Source organism: Ursus americanus, chromosome 3 (assembly GCF_024610735.1).
Source record: "Ursus americanus isolate L20-20 chromosome 3, mUrsAme1.1.p, whole genome shotgun sequence".
NCBI classification, from domain to species: domain Eukaryota; kingdom Metazoa; phylum Chordata; class Mammalia; order Carnivora; family Ursidae; genus Ursus; species Ursus americanus.
The window spans coordinates 28,329,892-28,349,087 of NC_142129.1; the positions used below are offsets into that span (position 1 = coordinate 28,329,892).

The 19,196-nt window shown below is 37.7% G+C and overlaps 1 protein-coding gene across 2 annotated transcripts in view; it reads right to left on the reverse strand.

The window, feature by feature from the left end:
• Window positions 1-19,196, reverse strand: part of PTPRZ1 (protein tyrosine phosphatase receptor type Z1) — a 168,848-nt gene that overhangs the window by 36,263 nt on the left and 113,389 nt on the right. For both annotated transcript variants that reach the window (XM_087860861.1, XM_045792758.2), the window contains exons 10-13: window positions 18,346-18,472; window positions 11,325-11,371; window positions 7,182-8,178; window positions 58-202 (exon numbers count right to left, since the gene is read on the reverse strand). In XM_087860861.1, the coding sequence (XP_087716987.1) occupies window positions 58-202; window positions 7,182-8,178; window positions 11,325-11,371; window positions 18,346-18,472 (1,316 nt within the window). The remainder of the gene's footprint in view (window positions 1-57; window positions 203-7,181; window positions 8,179-11,324; window positions 11,372-18,345; window positions 18,473-19,196) is intronic.

The window sequence follows — 19,196 nt, forward strand, 5'->3', positions numbered from 1 at the left end:
AAACAGGCAAAATCGAAGCTTTATGAAACGCACGTGTAAAACAAGCACTCAACTTACCTCCAGTAGATGAGAATACCCACAAGAACCACTAGACAGATAAAAGTCAGGGCTGACACGATCACAAGGGGTATAACTGCCTTCTTCTCGGATTCCAGCCCCTCAGCTAGACCAATACGAGACTCATGGCTACTATTACTGGCCTCTGTAGTCGGAGAAAATTGAGAGAGTTGATATTTAAGCTTAAGAAACAGTCACAACATTTTTCAACCGAGTAATTGCAACCTTCATAGCTGTTGCTTACCTTTACAATTTCAAATCTGTGATACAAAGAATGTCTACGGTTACAAGCCAATTTAAGTAAAACACAGTGTAAAAAGTAAGGCGGGCCATCAGAGCGGAGATTGGCACCTAGGTACGGGTGCTGTGGCAAGCAAGGAGCTCGACGCTGCCTTGAAAATCTTGCTAAAGGGAAAGCAGAAGTATTAAAATAAGACAACTATCCAGTTTTTAAGTAAAATGATCAGGAAAAACAATGCTACTTACTGTACCATATATAATCTCGATTTTCCAAACTTAATTATAATAAGATGTTTCTGATCCTGTGATTAAATAGGTAGCCAGGAGCAATTAATAAGTCCATAAAGAGGGAATCTTAGGATAACCCTTCTTACATTAGGATAACCATTCAACCCAGAAAACCATTAAAAATTTAAATGTAGGTTGCCTTTAAAGTGTTACTTTGGATGCCCTTTTATGAACTATTTTTCTCTATCAAAAATAAAAATACTATTGCATGTGAACTGAAGGAATACATAGAACGAAGAAATTCTTTTCCAATGCGCAAGTGTAAATTATGGAAAAGTTTAAATTCTGTCTTTGGGTGAATTTTAAAAGATGGCAAATGACTACTTTTGTGACCAATTGAGTGCATTATCATCCTAGCACTTTCGAAAACATTGCAATTGGCACCCTTCTTCCAAGTTGCTCAAAAGAGTTTCAGGAACCTCAGAGTATCTGTGGCCAGGCACAATGCTTCCCTTCTCCTTTGAAGTGTGTGCAGTGGGGAACCAAGCCAACTGGACATTAGAGCTGCTCTACCACCATATGCTCACACTGCTACAAAGTAAAAGCTCTTAGTGTCTTCCCGCAGAAATTCTGGAAGAACCACATCGAAGTCCCCCCATGAGAGTCTGCACTACCTTCTAGACACCTGACACATTAGGTGCTTTTATACCAGCCATCTTACTTTAGTGATAGGGGACAAAGGGAATCGGTTTAATTTAAAGATTTAAGAATACATTTGAGAGCACCAAATTCCTAAATAGAGCCCTGAAGTATATCTAACGGCAGAGAACTTAGGATTTAAAATGGTAGCTTCCTTCTGAAAGATGAAACAAAGGGGTCAAGAATTTAATCCACTATATAAGAAATGTATCAGTGGACAAATGACACCCAAATGTCCCTTGACAGTTGTTCTTATAATTATGGATACATTTGCTAGAAAAGAGTAGAATCCAAAGGTGTGACTAAAAATCATAAAACGGAACAAAAAGTGGGAATACCATAAATCAACTGATCCCTGAGCTGTAGCTCGTGTTCTTGTAAGAGAAGCCCAAGCTTTAGTTTCTGTTCCGCCAATCATAAGCTCTGGTCATTACGCAGTGCGATGAGGCCCATCTAAGAAGCCTAAATAATCTGACGGTGAATGCATTAAACGTTTCTTTATAAAATTTAGGAAAGCATCTTCTTTTAATACATAATTGTCTTCACGTTTTTTCTATTAAAACGATTGTTACCTAAATGGAAGTTTTGTGGCTAAACAATGAAATAATCCACTTAGTGAAGATACATACATATCTTATTTGTATATATGTATGTGCATACATATATAGAGATATGTCTGATCTATATAGGATATACATGTAAGGTATATAACACATGACGTATGTAACAAGTCCCCATGGATATCACACACTATGCACATGCAGTAGATACACACGTGCACACATACACAATCTCGTAATACAGACTTTACGCGCACGTTCTCTGGGAGGTCTGATTTTAAAATAAACCTTTTCATTGAGGAGTTAGCATGATACATCCACGGTAATTACATATTATGAAACCCAGGAATTTTATTCAGGGTGAGATACCACATGAAAGATAATCAGGGGCGCCTCGCTGGCTCAGTCGTAGAGTATGCAACTCTTGACGTCAGGGTCATGAGTTCAAGCCCCAGGTTGGGGGCAGAGTTTACCTTAAAAAATACATAAGGAAAAAAAGAAAATATACCCCCCCAAATTGAAAAGAATATATTTATAAAAAAAGGAAGTACAATCAACTGATTGCTTTACATACTGGAACGAGGAACAACTGGTTGTATTGATCTGTATATTCATTAGTTGAGACTAAAATATCTACTTCAATATGGTCCAGAAGTGTATCTGAGCTACCTAAATGAGAATCTAACAATGGATGATCTGTAAACAATGGTAAGATTGATACTTTAAAATACATTTTTAGAATAAAACAGTATCATTTTGGTATTACAAATTAAGCATTATATATATTTTATTGTCCTCAAAAATGAAAGCATAGTCTCCAAGAGACAGACACCAATAACGCATGATTCCAGTCTCAGTTTTGTGTTAACTCCCTACATGACCTGAATCAAGTAATTTAGTATCTCTGGGTGTCAGTTTATGCATTCATAAATTGCAGATACTAATATTTGCCTTATCTATTTTGTTTTAGGGAACATGTCTTATAAATTATTCTACATTCTAGAAGTACATAATAAAACAATAAGTTTCAGAATTAGTCTGTATGCATTTGTTAAAGAGCCACATTGAATTACTTTGTAAGACAGAGTACATATGATTTTTTGCAGATACAGTTTTAAAAGCAGGCAAGAATTCTTCCCTAATCTTGTTTGATCTTAGTTACTCCATTAATTGTGTTACCTGATGATATTGGAAATTATATTCCTGCTGTTTTCTCCTCATCAGTGGGAAAACATACTCTTAATAATTAAATTAGTGCAATGATGAGAAATTACTGAGTTTTAAATCAGAATTCTAGGTTCGGCATTTTGCATTACATATAGTTTCTCCATAAGAGCATAATCTAGCAAGGACATACTGATGATGTCACTACCTAGTAAGATAGGAAAAAAAAGGACGAATTCCTGATATGTCTTTAAAAGAAATCTAATAAAAATTAAAAAAAAAAACAAGTACTATAATTGAAGCCAGATAACAATTCATATATATGGCAACACTAATGAACATAGTAACCTGTGGCTTCATTATTCATTCTCACATACCAGAGTGTGTTTAAACTGGAATGCAATTTTAAATAGGTATCAAGTCAGAATGTAGAAAAACTTCTCTATCAAAATGTACAAACTTTTAATTGCTGCTGCACTGACTGAAGGAAAAATATACAACTAATTCAAAGGATGGAAATAACAAAGAGAAAAAAATATCCTAATGGGACTGGTATCTCTGACCTGGTTTATAAATATCTGCTTTTATGCAATAAGATTCCAAGATGTTACCTTAACCTATCTTTTGACTTACGATGTTAAGATTTAAATATTTTCATTGTTAATTTAAAAAATGCCTTAAAATTTAATAAAAGCGAATTCTAAAATTCTTATGCTCAAGTCAATGAAATTAGCTAGTATTTCATATGCCTAATGGTATTGAATTTCCCTTTTCTCCCCAGTGGCATTTAAAGCAAACATCTGTATTATATATGTTGCAAGTAATCTACTCGAAGAAACATCTGGCCAATAAACTAATTTGCATAAAATACATTAACAAATGAAAGGCCTGTCTACAGAAAATGTTCTAGTGTTTTACATCTTGTCATACAATACCTGTACATAGTCTGCATATTAATGACCATTATCTAACTTCCTAGGAAGGTGTATAACCGCAAATACAAAGTAGAATGTATCTTGTTAGTTCACACTGCCCTCTTTAGGCAACATGAAGGTAATCAAACAGAGACAACGTAAAAAAATTAAAATCTTAAAAAAAAAAAAAATCTTACCATTAACTCTCAAAACTCAGCAATAGAACTTTTTGTAAAGCTCCCCAGGCTGACGTGGTTGTGCAAATTATCATATCTTTTCCCGTGGGGTGGGTCAGAGAGGGGTTTATAACATATTACTTATCAGAGTTTAATAATCCATTTTATAATTCAATGAAATTAGATTACAACTTATTTTAGAACATAAGTGAATATAAAAAATTAATCCAACCTACCATTTAAAAAGCAGTATACTAAAAATGCGTTACGCACACATAATTGCTCCCACATGTAACTGGCATCTTGTAGAATATGAAAAATTGACAACAAATAAACGTTTTATCTATCCACTAACCGAAACGTGTTGCATATTCATTTGAAATAATGAGTAAAATCACACTTTAAAAACTGTAAATTGACTTGCTGAGCGTCTCGATTAAAAAACAAAAGGATGTGCCACTTTACCAAATTTCTCCTTCCATGATTTTTCAATTTTTTGAGGAAGAAAACCACCACACCTCGGTCTAGCTCTCGGATCCATCACTAACCTGCCTCTGCAATGTTGACTGCGTCTGAGTGCCTGCTAGTAACAGTCGGTGTTGAGGACTGTGGGGCCCCTGGGGTTATCTCTGAGTCAGCGGCTTCCAGGACGCCATCAACATCTCTTTCGTTAATGTCTGGAAAACTGAAATCTGTGGAAGTCTCGTTATCGTTCAGGTTATCTGACAGAGCTTGCCCTGATCCACTCTCTTCATCACTTGCAACCACTGCCCATGCTTCAGAATCGGGAGTGAAAGGAAGCAGGGCGTTACCAGTCTGAACGTCATCGTGCTGTTTCCCATCACTGGGCTTTTGGGGTGGCACATGTGCCTGTGTTGCTTTATCGGGACTTCCGTCCGTATCAGTCTGACTGGCTGATAGGACACCTGTGCCTTGATTTTCTTCTTCAGGATTTTCAGATGGTGAATATGAGGTTGGGTTATTCTGATGCACAAGATCGTTCTCTTGGGTGTCTGAATCATTCATTACCTTTTCCTGTGATTCTCTATAGGAGGAGCACGACATACACTTATTTATGGATAAGCCATCCCTATCTCTGTCATCATAATCGTCATCATAATCATCAATATCACCATCGTCACCACCACCCACTAAATCAGCATCAGATCTGGCACTCTGAATCAGCTCAGAAGTTGTCTGAGAAGGAAACAGCAACTTGGTTGTGGGGACAGAACCATCTTTGTCAGGAGAAGCTGCTGAAACGGAAACATACACATTTCCTAGAGGAACAGAATGATCGGCAGTTACGGGGGTATCAGAAACACCTGCTGGGATACCAGCGAACACCTCATCAGTGCGAGACCCCTTGGTGGAGGTGGAAGCTTCATCGGAATATATGAGCTTATTTATAAGTGTATTTGGTGGCACATCTATCGATAAAACAGGCGTAGCAAATGCATGCCTCCCCTTCGGGGGAAAGGCCTGGTTTATCTCCAAATTGGCAGTTGGGAGCAACTCATCATTACTGTGCAGTGAAGGTACCACTTGCTGGGAACTTCCGCTTTTAAGCAAAACGGGTTCAAAGTATTTCTCGCTTGCGTAAGAAATGGTTAAACCTTGAAGTGAAGCAGCGTGCACGTTAGAAGCAGGCGAAACACCGACAACTGGTACAGATGGAGCGGGCAGCGTGTTTTCCCTCGAAGCAGAGTTTGAGGCCAGGAGATGCGATATTGTAGAACTAATGGGATCAACCTTGGGGGTCTCAGCCGATATTGGCTCGCTAGGCACGGGTGGAAGAGCAGTTTTAAGCAACGTGTCAATCTCAGAAGCCTGAAGGGAGGGCTGCAGCAATACTTCGGTATTAAAAGAAGCTGAGGGCTCGTAAAAGAAGAGCTGAGTTGAAGGAGCTAACATTTCACTAGAAGCAGGGTCAGAGGAGGCCGGCTCTGAGCTCGCGCTAAGCACGGGTTTAAGCGAAGGGTCCCCGAACGCTTGAGACACGGCATGTGTAGGCTGAACTGAAATCTCTGGAGCTTGACTAATGTCATGATCAAAAACCTTAGTGGCAGGAGGAGCGAGAGACCCTGGAAGCATGCCCTTTGTGCTAGAAAAGGAAACGGGGGATTCTTGTAAAGACGCGTTCAACTTATTTACAGTATCGTACAGGGCGGGCAGGACTGCGCTTTCCGAACGGTAAACCATCTCACTGAAAGAAGAAATTTGCAGCTCGGTCTCATTTCCATATATTATGTCACTTTTAGAAAGCGGCTTATTCTCATCACCAAACACAGATGTTGTATATGTAAATTCAGCTACAGAAACAGGTGAAGACATGTTAAGGGCTGTCAGACCATCTGTGTCAGGTAAAAGAAACTCACTATCAGAGGAGGCTCCGGACCACTCCCCATCCCCAGAGAGGCCAGGAGGAGGCGGCGGCAAAGATGCGGTCGGGGTTAGGAACGAAGACGGAGGCCCCGGAGGCACCGGAGTGTGGCTAGGGCTGCTAAACAAGGGAGCCGGAGGAGATACACCCACAGAACCATGCACGGGGGCTGCAGGACTGTAGGGAACAGTGAAGAAGTGCTGGGAGCCCCCATTACTAGATAAGGCATAGGAAGCTTCAGGCCCTGAAGAACGTGCATGCAGCATGACATCACTGCTGGGTGGTTCGACTTGAGAAAGCATAAGCGTTTTATAAAGGACACCAGATTCACCACCACCAGATTCCAGCGTCTCTGGAGCAGCGTGAGTAGTGGGCTGATGTGACGTCACATCAGAGTATCGAGCAAGGCTGGCCTCTAATAGCACATCACCCCCAGCCACTGGCAGAGAAGCATGCAGGGACAGCTTATCACTCTCAACAGCTGAAGTAGCTTGTGGAAGGATCTGAGAAACCGTATACAGATGGTGCAACAATTCACTACTGAAGGAAGCAGAGGAAAATGGAAGCAAAGGTGCACCATCATAGGAAGACAGGATGGATTCAAATGACACACCGACACTGGGAAATACAGGCGTAGCATGCAAGGCCGAATCACTACTTGAAGCAGCAGGGGTAGTGTTGAGGATCTGATTGTCAAGCAACAAAGGGGTGACTAGAGGAAAGACGTCACTACTGTAGAAAGGTTGAGGAGGTGTCTCACCATTGTACATCGGTTGAGTTGTCTGCGAGTGTACCATGTTGACAGTGGGGACGGAGTCCTGCTGTCCGGAGGACGGAGTAAAGGCATGAGGCGTCACCTCGGTCGGGAAGTGGGCAAAGGTGGAATAAGGCGGCATGTCCAGATCCGTGACCGGGGGACCGCGTGACACCAGTGGGCCTGGAGCTGAAGACTCAGCTGTCTCAGATTCTTCGGTATGTATCTCGGTGTAGTCAGTCTGGAGAAGGCTCTCCCTGCCGGATCCGGCATCGGGCTGTGTTACCGTATCTGCAGTGCTGGCAAACCACACGTTTCCATCAATGGAAGGATCCTTCAGAGAGTCTTCCGAACCCGATGCAGCTGACTCTTCGGAAGCATTTCTAGTAGATTCTGGTAGAAGGACATCATATGTGATTGGCTCTGGGTTTTCTGAAGAAAACACATACCTGTGGGATATGTTCTCAGAGATGAACGGCATAGAAGAAGTCGCCGGACTGGAGCCCGAAGAATCGTCAGCTGCCGTATCCAGCTTGAAACCCGTCAATAGACTCTCGTCCTCACTGATATCGGTAGATACCTCTTGAGATTCCGTTATAGAAACTGTATTTAAAGATTCCACAGTCCCAGTCAAGTTCATCCGTGGGAATCGGGGAATAGTGTTAGAGCTGTCATTTAAAGAGGCTGCAGTGCCTTTCAGAGTGTGAGGTGGCATGTTAGTCACAGTCCGCGAAGTCAAAGCAACATCTTTTTGAGGGGCTAATTCAGTGACTGTTTGGGAAGCGGAATCTAAAGATGTGCTGGGAATATCGCCCTTCCCAGAGAATTCACTTCCTCTCGTTGGGGATCGGTTCGTCTTGGCCTCATTGTATTTAGTCCCTACGTGATTGTAGCTTGTTGTAGTAGGAACCTGGGGTTCCTTTCTCCTTATTTGGTTTGTGGCACTGTCTCTACCAGGATTCACAACAGTGTCTTCTCCAGTGTCTTTCCCCTCTTCTTCCTCCTTTGAAAAGCAAACAAGATTTAATGGAACATAAGGAAATAAGAAAAAAATTGAGTTCTTAATAATATCTTATACAGCATGATACTGTTAATCTTCACTCGTGGGAACTTTTCCTCAGAAAGCATCGTCCCATAGAGGCCATGCCTCTATCCTGTAACCTTTATCATCCACCTTCTAGGGACACTAATTAAACTTAAAACGCTCTATTTATGGCTGCCTTTATTTCAGTGCTGTGGAAGTAATTAAATTAATAGATACCCCAGCTTTGAAAGAAAGGTGCATTATCATTTATTGACTGATAATGTTACTTAACACTTATTTTGTTTTGCATTTCTCTGTTCAGTTCATCTGGCAACAAACTAAATAGCAATTAGCTTCTTATAATATGGAATGAAACAATTTATTTCAAAGATCTATCTAAATATTCAGAATATTTCTTTGTATATATTCAGAATAAATCATAATTTTTAAGCCATCATAAGAGGAAGATTTAGGACTAGAAGAAGTTTTGGTTTTCCATTTTGTTTTAAATATTCTCCACTCAAGACATAGGCAGACATTTTATTTTATTTTTTTTAATTTTTTTAAATTTTATTTTATTTAAATTCAATGAATTAACCGATCTAATTTTTAAAATATTTTACTTATTTGTTTGAGAGAGAGAGTGGAGGGGAGGAGCAGAGGGAGAGGGGACAAGCAGACTCTGTGCTGAGCGCAGAGCCTGGCGGGGAGCTTGATCTCAGGACCCTGAGATCATGACTTGAGCCGAGACCAAAAGTCAGATGCTTCACTGACTGAGCCACCCAGGCGCCCCCATAGGCAGACATTTTGTTAAAGACAAATTGTCCAAGTACAAAGTATGCTTCTAGCACTAGTTATTTAATTTTGTTATTTTCCTTAGAAACATCATTCAGGTGACCCAGTCTTCCAGGAACACTTGTCACTGTAATGGCCCAGGAGCATTCTAGCTAGAGGTCAATCAAGACCCTTGCTTTTTTTTTCTTTTCCCTTTTCTTTTCTAACTGTGCATTTTATAATATGTCTGATCATATGCTTAGAAAACTAAACTGCCAAAGATACCAAGACATGGTATTTTTAGTCCACACAGGATATGATTTTGCCAGTTTGCTAGCATTGTCATTTATTAGATCTTTTAAAGTCATGTCCCTTAAAAGAAGAAAACTGACAAGAGTACAAATTAGTAAGAACTTAACCAGTACCAGGAGAAAAAAAATCTGAATATTAAACCATGTTCAGATACCTCTCAGAATCTGATGAAGACAGGGACCCCTGTGTGGCACAGTTGGTTAAGCGTCCAACTCTTGGTTTTGGCTCAGGTTGTAATCTCAGGGTCATGGGATCGAGCCCCGTGTCAGGCTCTGCGCTCAGTGCGGGGTCTGCTTAAGACTCTCTCTCCCTCTCCTTCTGCCCCTCTCCCCCACCACACACACACTCTCTCTCTCAAATAAATAAATAAATCTTAAAAAAAAAAAAAGAACGTGATGAAAATGATACACCATTCATTAATCCTACCTAACCAAATCTTGTTGATCTCTATAAGGTTGTGTGACCTCATGTCAACATTTCAAGAAGAACAGATCATTCATGCTCTATGATTATTTTATACATACCTGAAACCACAAATATTTTAATGTATACTCCTTCCTATGTTTTCTTATGAAGTTATTGTGAATCTCTCTTCCACTATGGTTTTGAACTGTGTCATACCTGTTACTCTTCACAGCTTCCGTTTAGAAAATTTTACCGTAAGGCCTTGATCATGCTGGAGATAGTTTGTTCTTCAAAGTAATGCATTTTTATTTGAAGACAAGCTAAGAAACATCCCCCAAACTATTCACTTCCAAATTCAGTTTTAAAAACCATCACAGATACAGTCCAGGAATTTGCCAACCGCCATCACTCATTCCTGCATGAATCAATGGTAGTGAATAGTGTTATGGACTAAGTATTTATGCCGTCCCCCCAATTCATATTGCCCTACTCCTCATATGCCCTACTCCTCAAAGTGATGGTATTAGGAATTGGGGCCTCTGGGAAGTAACTGAGATTAGATGAGGTCTAGAGGGTAGAGCCTTCATGAATGGGATGAATGCCCTTATAGGAAGAATCATGCGAGAGCTTGCTTCTTCTTCTGCTCTGCTCTCTGCCATGTGAAGATACCATGAGAAGCTGGCAGTCTGCAACCTGGTGATCATTTCTAGGTACATACCTATCCATGTGCATGCACACACACACACACACACACACACACAAAGATATCCTGAGCTGAGTTTTGTGAACTCTTGCTGAAAGGTAGATCGCTCACTTTGGTAAACTAATCCTTTGTAAGAGAGAAGTGCCATAGAACATATAAATTATTGAGATAATTATACATGTGAAAACACAACCTAACTGCTATCTATTGCCCGATGGTAGCATTAGTCATCGCACTATGACCTCGTGCACACATGTGAACACACACATCCATTTGTACTACTTTAAGAATAGCACCTGCATTTAACATATAATCTCAGTTACGATGAACAGTACATTTGGGCTTAGGATGAAAAAGAAGCTGCATCCATCATTTTTTCTCTATTTTAAAAATTAGGACAATGTTAAAATTTATAAATATTCTTAAATACCTATTTACTTACAGGACATTATGCTAGCAACAACACTTATAATATGAATAATCCAAACAATTATTTAGATTAAATGGGCAAAAGAATATATACAATTTATGTTTTGGCTCATATTTATTATCAATCTGTCAATCATTAGTTAAGGTATTTATAAATAAATTGTAGAAATATTAAGAATTGGGTAAATATTAGTCTTTCAGAAAAACTCAAACAATGAAAAAATTCTGAATTATAGATATAGTTTATGGCTATAATTATCTTTAAAGTTCATTTTTTTCATCATCACCAACCTTTGTTATTTTTATTACTCTATCAAAGTGTCTTCCAATTCTTTCATGAAAGAATCATGCATGTCAATTACATGACTGTAAAACTCAGCAACTCACCCTCATGAATGATGCAACACGAACTTTGATTAATGCAACACCTGAAACCTAACCAATCATTGAAAAAAGGACTTTTTAATTTTAAAACTTTTTAATATAAAACTAGATACAATACCTTGACTATTTCTTCAGTTCCGATTAATTCAGGAAAGAGGTCAAGTTCTACAAAATTAGAAATAAAATTATTAAGATGTTTATTCAACTATTTCAACCCTGTGGGTTTACCTTTGGGTGGAAAGAGGAGGGGGGGGGAAATGAAGACTTGTTAGCTTTGAAAATACAGAATCTCCAAAAATAAAAATTTCAGATTTTAGGTTTCAACACCACTGACCACTACATAACACACCACTACACACACCTATAAGAAACTGCATTCAAAACTTTCCTCTCTATGCTGTACTCCAACTCCCCTCTCCTTCCCCCTCCCTCTATGTGGGATTGAAGCCAAGCAGGGAGAAGCGGACAGGCTGATGTTCCTGAGTATAGAAAACTGAAATAATTTTTCATCGGTGTAGACCTCTTCATCCTTAGCATGGTTGACAGTTAGGGAAATGCCAGGGATTAGGGGAGAATTGACAGGATTTATTTTCTTATTTGGCTACTTATTCCTTCAATTCCTCTTCTGGTTGAGGGTCAGATGGTTCCTTTATACTGTGAATTTGGGTTCACGCTTATATGTACACAGGGTGTTGCACCAAATGGACAGGAAGGACTGACCAGAGTGACTCCAGGTCCTTCTCCCCAGGGAAACTCAGTTGTGCTGTCTACACCAAGAACGCACTGGCCAGGATCATTCAAGTCTGCTGTTCCCAATGACCAGAATCAGTATATTTCCAGTATACGGATATCTCAATCCAAAAACAAAACCTGTCAGTACATGTGAGGAAAGATGTGGAGCTGGTTCTCTCTCTCCAACAAGGAATCTAGACACGAAGCCAAATTACTGAAGGGCCGACCGGAGAAGCACTGTTCTTCATGCTTCATCAGAGCGGCACTGGGCTCAGCTTGAGCTGAGCATTATTACAATAATGCTTCTCTTATTTCATTATTTTATAGACTCTCACTCCATCTCCAAAATTCACGCTCTTCACCATCCCAATGCTGCTTTTGTTCTGTGCTTTGTAGCTCTAGGTATCCTCGAGGGAAATGCATATTCTCTAAAGTTTTCAAAGGCAAAACGGAATTAACATGAAATGTGCGTATCAAATCCAGACCTGTTTTATAAAACAGACTTTCTTTTTTTTTTTTTTCCCCACAATACTTAAACTGTGGAGGGAGTTGAGATGCCCTTCAACAGACGAATGGATAAAGAACATGTGGTTCATATATACTATGGAATATTACTCAGCCACAGAAAGGATGAATGGATGGAACTGGAGGGGATTATGCTGAGTGAAATAAGTTAAGCAGAGAAAGACAATTATCGTATGGTTTCACTCACATGTGGAACATAAGGAATAGCCCAGAGGACCACAGGCAAAGGGAGGGAAAACGGAATGGGAAGAAATCAGAGAGGGAGCCAAACCATGAGAGACTCTAGACTTGGGGAACCAAACTGAGGGTTATGGAAGGGAAGGGGGTAGGAAGATGGGGTAACAGGGTGATGGGTATTAAGGAGGGCATGTGTGGTGATGAGTACTGGGTGTTATGTGCAACTGACAAATCGTTGAACACTACATCAAAAACTAATGATGTACTATATGTTGGCTAATTGAACATAATAAAAAAAATACAATATACATACAGAAAAGTAAAAAAACAAAAAAAACCCCACAGACTTTCTTGATTTTATTTTTATCAGAAAATTTCTAGGCATTAAGAAATGTAAGACCATAAAATGAAGTCCTGTGCATGGATTCCATTTAGAGGAGAATTCAAGAAAAATTGAGAAGTGATTCACCCTCTCACGAGAATTTAGATAAAATTAATACTCTTGACTATTGAGCTATTTCAAAGTTACCCTGAACGATGTTAAATTAGCCCTGAGTTAAATTTGAACACTCAATTATTATTATTATTATTATTTTTTTTGCTTGTTAAAACTGACCACGAAAGACTTTGGAAACCTTTATTTGGATCATTAATGTTGTCCACTTTTTATTTTTTTCCATGCTCTTTATTCTTCACGTTTTCAAATTAAAGTGATTTCAATAGTTTGAAAGATTTGTGTCTCTGTAACCTCCAAGGAAATCAATACAGTTGAGTTTAGAGATGGGATGCAGCTAAACTGTAAAAGATAACTCAGAACCTTCAATATGACTTTCTATAAACTACAATTAGAGAAGTTCATGCACGTGAAATCCTCCAAATTCTGCATGTGAGACGATGCATAATTTTACCGAAATGCTTTTAAATGGAGTCACACCCTTTTATGTACTTTTAAAATATTTTAATGTTAATAAGGCCAAATCATAACAAACATTTGCTAGTGATACAAATTTTCTGTTTCTCTGATACGATTTTTTTCTCTGTTAAGAGGCTACGGGGAAAAAAACTCAGTGATAATCCATTCTCCTCAACATGCTTAAGGAAATGTTTTAAAATTAAAAACAAAGAAGCAAGCAAACAAAAACATGGTCTAACTTTACCTAACTTCATACTTTTAATGAGCAAAAGCATTTTCTTATTGATTGTCAAGGCTGGGGTAGGGTATGTATAATTACCACATTGAGAACTGACTTCATTTTCTTTCAATATTCTCTGAGTATATTACTACAATGTAATTTATTTTTATCCTTCTACCACAGCATAAATTAACTATATGGATTTGCGTTCCTAATAAGTTAGAATACATGATTTTACCCAGTCATTTCCCCCAAAGAGTATGAGTTCTACTGAAACTAGCTTTGCTGTTCACTGCTCTAAGACGTGAGATGTCTCCTTTGGGCCTGCTGTAGACCCTAGAGGAGAATGTATGGGTCCAAGCAGTCCTTTGGTCCCTCTTTGCTTCATGGCACTCCCACAGGTGAATACCCCAAGGGTGGATGCCTTCATATCTGTGAGTATTAACCCACTTTGAAGGATCTTCATTTTGGTTTCCAATTCAATTATTCAAATTGACCACAATTCTGGGGTTGCCCTGGAATGCTTCTTCCCCATATAATCCAGAAATCTCCTACTGGGCCTCTTCAGAACAATTTTGAAATAAAATAATTTTAGAAAATTTTTTCTATCTTCCAGGAGATTTTGAGGCTAGACTTCCAAGTCTGAGAGTTCATATTACTACCCAAGGAGTAGTTCTGGTGACAGGCACAAGATCTCATACAGGGTACCTCTGGTTTGCTGGTTCCTCTCAAATAACTGATATTTTAGTAGCTACTGACCTGACTCAGGCAGTGCTCCTATATTCAGTAGTTCAAAATTATACTGGTTTACAGTCTTCTCATTCTCTTCCTCAAAACAGACTGCATGAGGCTTTAAAATGTCCAACAGTAAAGATTGTTAATATATTTTTTTGAGTGAACACTTAAAATTCACATATGTGTGATAACTGAACAAAATCTATTGGTTCATTCTGGTTTCGTCTGGGGCACATGTAATGCTACATTTTCTAAAAGAGCAGTTAGTCACACATTAATATTCCATAACACAAAAAAGCAACACTGACATAGGTTGGCAAGTAAGGCTTATTTAATTGTCTGAAGGAAGCCAAGTTTCACAGCGCAAAAGGGCAAAGCCATGTAGACTGCAATCTCTTCAAACTGTGATTTCAAATATTATTATATAACAACACCCATAGCACAGGATGGTACAGACAGAGCAAGGACAGATGTACAGTGATTTAACAAACACAGCTGTTATACAACCGAAAGGCACACAACAACAGAAAAATGTGTTGATCTCATTCACCATGCATTTAAATTTAACACAATTATCAAGGCCCTAAAACACGTACTAAAATAATATCCTCTATAATTGTATAATAATTAACTCTACATAGAAATGACACAATTATTTTAGTTACAATGAAATAAATATATTTATGAATAATCCATTCATAAATATAATTTTCTGCAAAGTATTGGAAAGAATATACATTTCAGCTTAGCCTTAATAAGGTTCCCTGGACAAATTCAAATTGTTTCTTAATATGAATTTATGCACGTATTTGAAAATAGCAATTTGTAGTACGTTTCATGGACACTGGTTTTATGGTGACGCTGTGGTACACAACAAGTGTAATTAAAATGCACAAATGACAATCAAATTAGCCAAAGTTAAATGCACAATCTGTAAGGTTGAGTTTTCCTTCATGGATAGTAATTAAAATATCTGAAATCTACCATTGAAAGAATGAGGGCAACTATAAATGACCTCCTTCCTTTCTTTTTAACAAAAGCAAAAAGCAATACAGTTTTTAGAAAAGAGGTTCTCTGAAATAATAATAAAATAATTCAATAGGGTACATTACAATGTTACTAAGGTACTGAACAACAACTAACGGGGTGAAATGGTACTAATAAAAACCATGAAATAAGAAGCAAAGTCAAAGGCCACTTACATCTCCATTAGCCACATAAATCATAAAATTCACAAATCTTGTAGGTACCATCACACTAAACCACGAGATAGTACTTTAGTCAAGATTTTCACTGTGATATATTTACCACAGAAACAGTATTTAAGATAATGTAGTTTTAATAACAAATTGAAAATATAGGAATTGAAATGCCATTGTTGCCTGTTAGATCAGAAAAAATGAGTTCTAAAAGAATAAATATTTTCTTTATGAAAAATAGGAAGACCCCAAACATTGGGTAAGTTGGCTTTTGATGGAGGACTTTTTGGTAGAAATAATTAAGGAATAATCTAAGTTTTTAACCTTAGCTTTTAAGAGGAATATCATAGTAAAACATTAACTCAAACACCATCTTTTACTAAAACGTCACTACTCTACAAATGCTTTAAGGGACTGAGATATCCATGGAGATTAAATGGTATGCCCAGATAAACATCTCACTAGTTCAACAGTGTCCTCAGCTTTTGAATAAATGGAAATCAAGTTATAATATTTGTTATTTTGTACAAATGTGGAAATGCTACAAATGATACAAGAATGTTGTACTTTGGGCCAGTAGAGACTCAGTCTAACAGGATCACTCAGAAATCACTTCTGGAGAAAATAAACATTCGATCTGTTTTTCTTTATGCAATAAGCATCTCAAAAAGAAAAAAAGAAAAAAATTCCTGAAGTTTAAAATTCTGACATAGTGGGTAGGGCAGGAAAGACATACCACAAATAGCTAAAAGTAATTATTTTTTGTAACTCCTGGGAAATTGTTTTACGTGCAGAAATGAGAGTGGTATAATTAAACCAAGGTAGCAAATTAAATGAATGTAGTTAACATAATTCATATCCTAAAATACACAACAGCATTAGAGGAGAATTTTATATGCCATATTTCATCAATTCACATATGATATTGGCCAACAGAGTCAATGTTGCTCTGCTAAAGATGTCATTTTCTAGGTGGATCCATATGGGGTACTTGAGGGATGACAGTCAGTGGAGGAGCGTGATATGGGATAACTGATAACTGGTCAATTAATCTGATACTCAGGAAGATTTCAGTAAGATTTAGAGCTCACATTCCATTTAAAAATAACCTGATTTTGAAAATCAATGCTAAATAAAAGCAATACATTATAACCAGGCCATGAGGCAAATCGTAAGAAATATTAAATAGTAATATTGCCATCATGATAGTAGTAACATTCATTAGCCATTCACATTTTAATCTGGGAAATATCTTGGCAAGTTTTGTAGCCTGTGGTTTAGAAGGATTTATAATCTATCATCTAATGCTCTGACATATATACTTTAACTTGAAAATTTAACTAGTGAGGGGCGCTTGGGTGGCTCAGTCATTAAGTGCCCGCCTTTGGCTCAGGTCGTGATCCCAGGGTCCTCGGATCGAGCCCCACATCGGGCTCCCTGCTCAGCGGGAAGCCTGCTTCTCCCTCTCCCACTCCCCCTGCTTGTGTTCCCTCTCTCTCGCTGTGTCTCTCTCTGTCAAATAAATAAAATCTTAAAAAAAAAAATTAACTAGTGAGAGCAACTCTGTTGAGATAATCCGTGAACAAGCTCGTAATGGGTTAAAGTCCTTGCTATATCATATAGGTCACAAAGGCTAATCAATATACCAGTTTTCCTTCAATACATCAAACTGGAATATGATCTAATTAATATAATTTATTACCATCCATTAAAAATTTATAAAAATATCAGTGAGTAGACTCACGGTATGTTAGGGACGACCAAGGAATATTTACATTTACGTATGCATGTTTGCATGTATTTATGAACATGCACGGGCATGATATCTATGTGTATAAACATACACGTACACATACGTATACGTACAAATATATTCCATTCTATTACCTTAAAACTGCGTATGCTAACAAAAGGAAGACTTTAACTATATACATTTGTAAATTGTCAAATTATGATGGTCTGTACTTCATCTAATTATTGCATAAGGTTTCAGATCAAAAGATCAAAAAGAAGATGCATGCAAATAAAATACAATTAGAAACAACATCTTTGTTTTGCTTTGTGAAACAGTGCTGGCAAATCAACGAAGAAGAAAGCACTCTACCCCCCTCACACAGAATTATAAAAAGTGGATGAAAATACCTACGATATACGTATCATAAAAAAAGAAAAGAAGACCTAAGATAAACAGATGTTTTGTATAGATATTTCAAAGTACCTCACATGATCCTAGGATCACATATATACTTACTACAAAATGCTTTGGGGGCTGAAAAAGGAAATAAACACAAATGAAACCACCTCTTCATTATCAAATAAATTATCAAAATAAAAGTCTTAATATTTACATAGCTATTTTCTTTTGATGACCATTACAGACATAACAACAGATTTTGCTGTTCCTATTTCACAAATAGAAAACTTCAACATTTAGAATAAATGTACTCATTGTCCTGCACCCAGATCTGTTGCATGAAAATGGTTTCCATGCTTCACAAAATTAGCTGATGATCCAGACCAAAAAAAAAAAAATCATTTGCCTTTTGGCCAAAATAATATAGAGTCAGAGATAAAGCACCATTGTACCCAGTAACGAAACTAGCCTCATTCATGCAGATACAAAGGCATCGGGACTTACCCGGGTCATCAGAAGGCATGTCAACGATAAGCTGGTCACTGTACTTTCCGTACAAACCGTTAGTGCAGATGGCTACTATCTGAAGCACATAACTCATGTTGGGGAGTAAATTATTGAGAATAGCACCCTAAAAGAAAGATGTCAGTAATTACACAAATGGATTATTCTCATCAGAGCACTAACATGATAGACATCTGTCTTTAGAAAACGTTTCCTCATTTGCCAACGGAACATATATCTTATTAATCTAAGGAAAACCGTTTGCAATATTGTTAAGTTGAACTTGTGATATTTGTGAATTAGGCTTTTCTGGTTTTTTGAAAAATCAATTTTAGCTTTAGAAAGTTTCATTTTTAACTGGAACTCATCAGATTCTTAAATGAGTACCCAAAACTACAAATGAATATTTTAGGCAAATAAACACATAACATTTGCAAAGAGCAAAATGTGAAAAACACAATGAAAAAACCACTTTATCTCTTTATCATAACAATATATAAGCCAGACAGTAATAGATTAATCTTCTTAACATCATTATGAAATGAAAAAATGGCATATTCTTATAAATATGCACGACATACATAGTGCATAATGTCTCTGTTTTAGACACTTGGATTAAAAAGTTGTTATATATTTTATCAGTTTTGTCCATATGATACCCAGCACCATGGTAACAAGGCCAGTTTTTGTTTAAATGCAGGTTCCTGGGCCTGGTGGGACTCCAGCTGTGTGAATGCACAGTTCAGTAGTGTTTTTGACCTGTCTTTCTCTGCTTGACTTATTTCACTTAGCATAATCTCCTCCAGTCCCGTCCCTGTTGCTGCAAATTTTGGGTAATTGTTCTTTCTGAT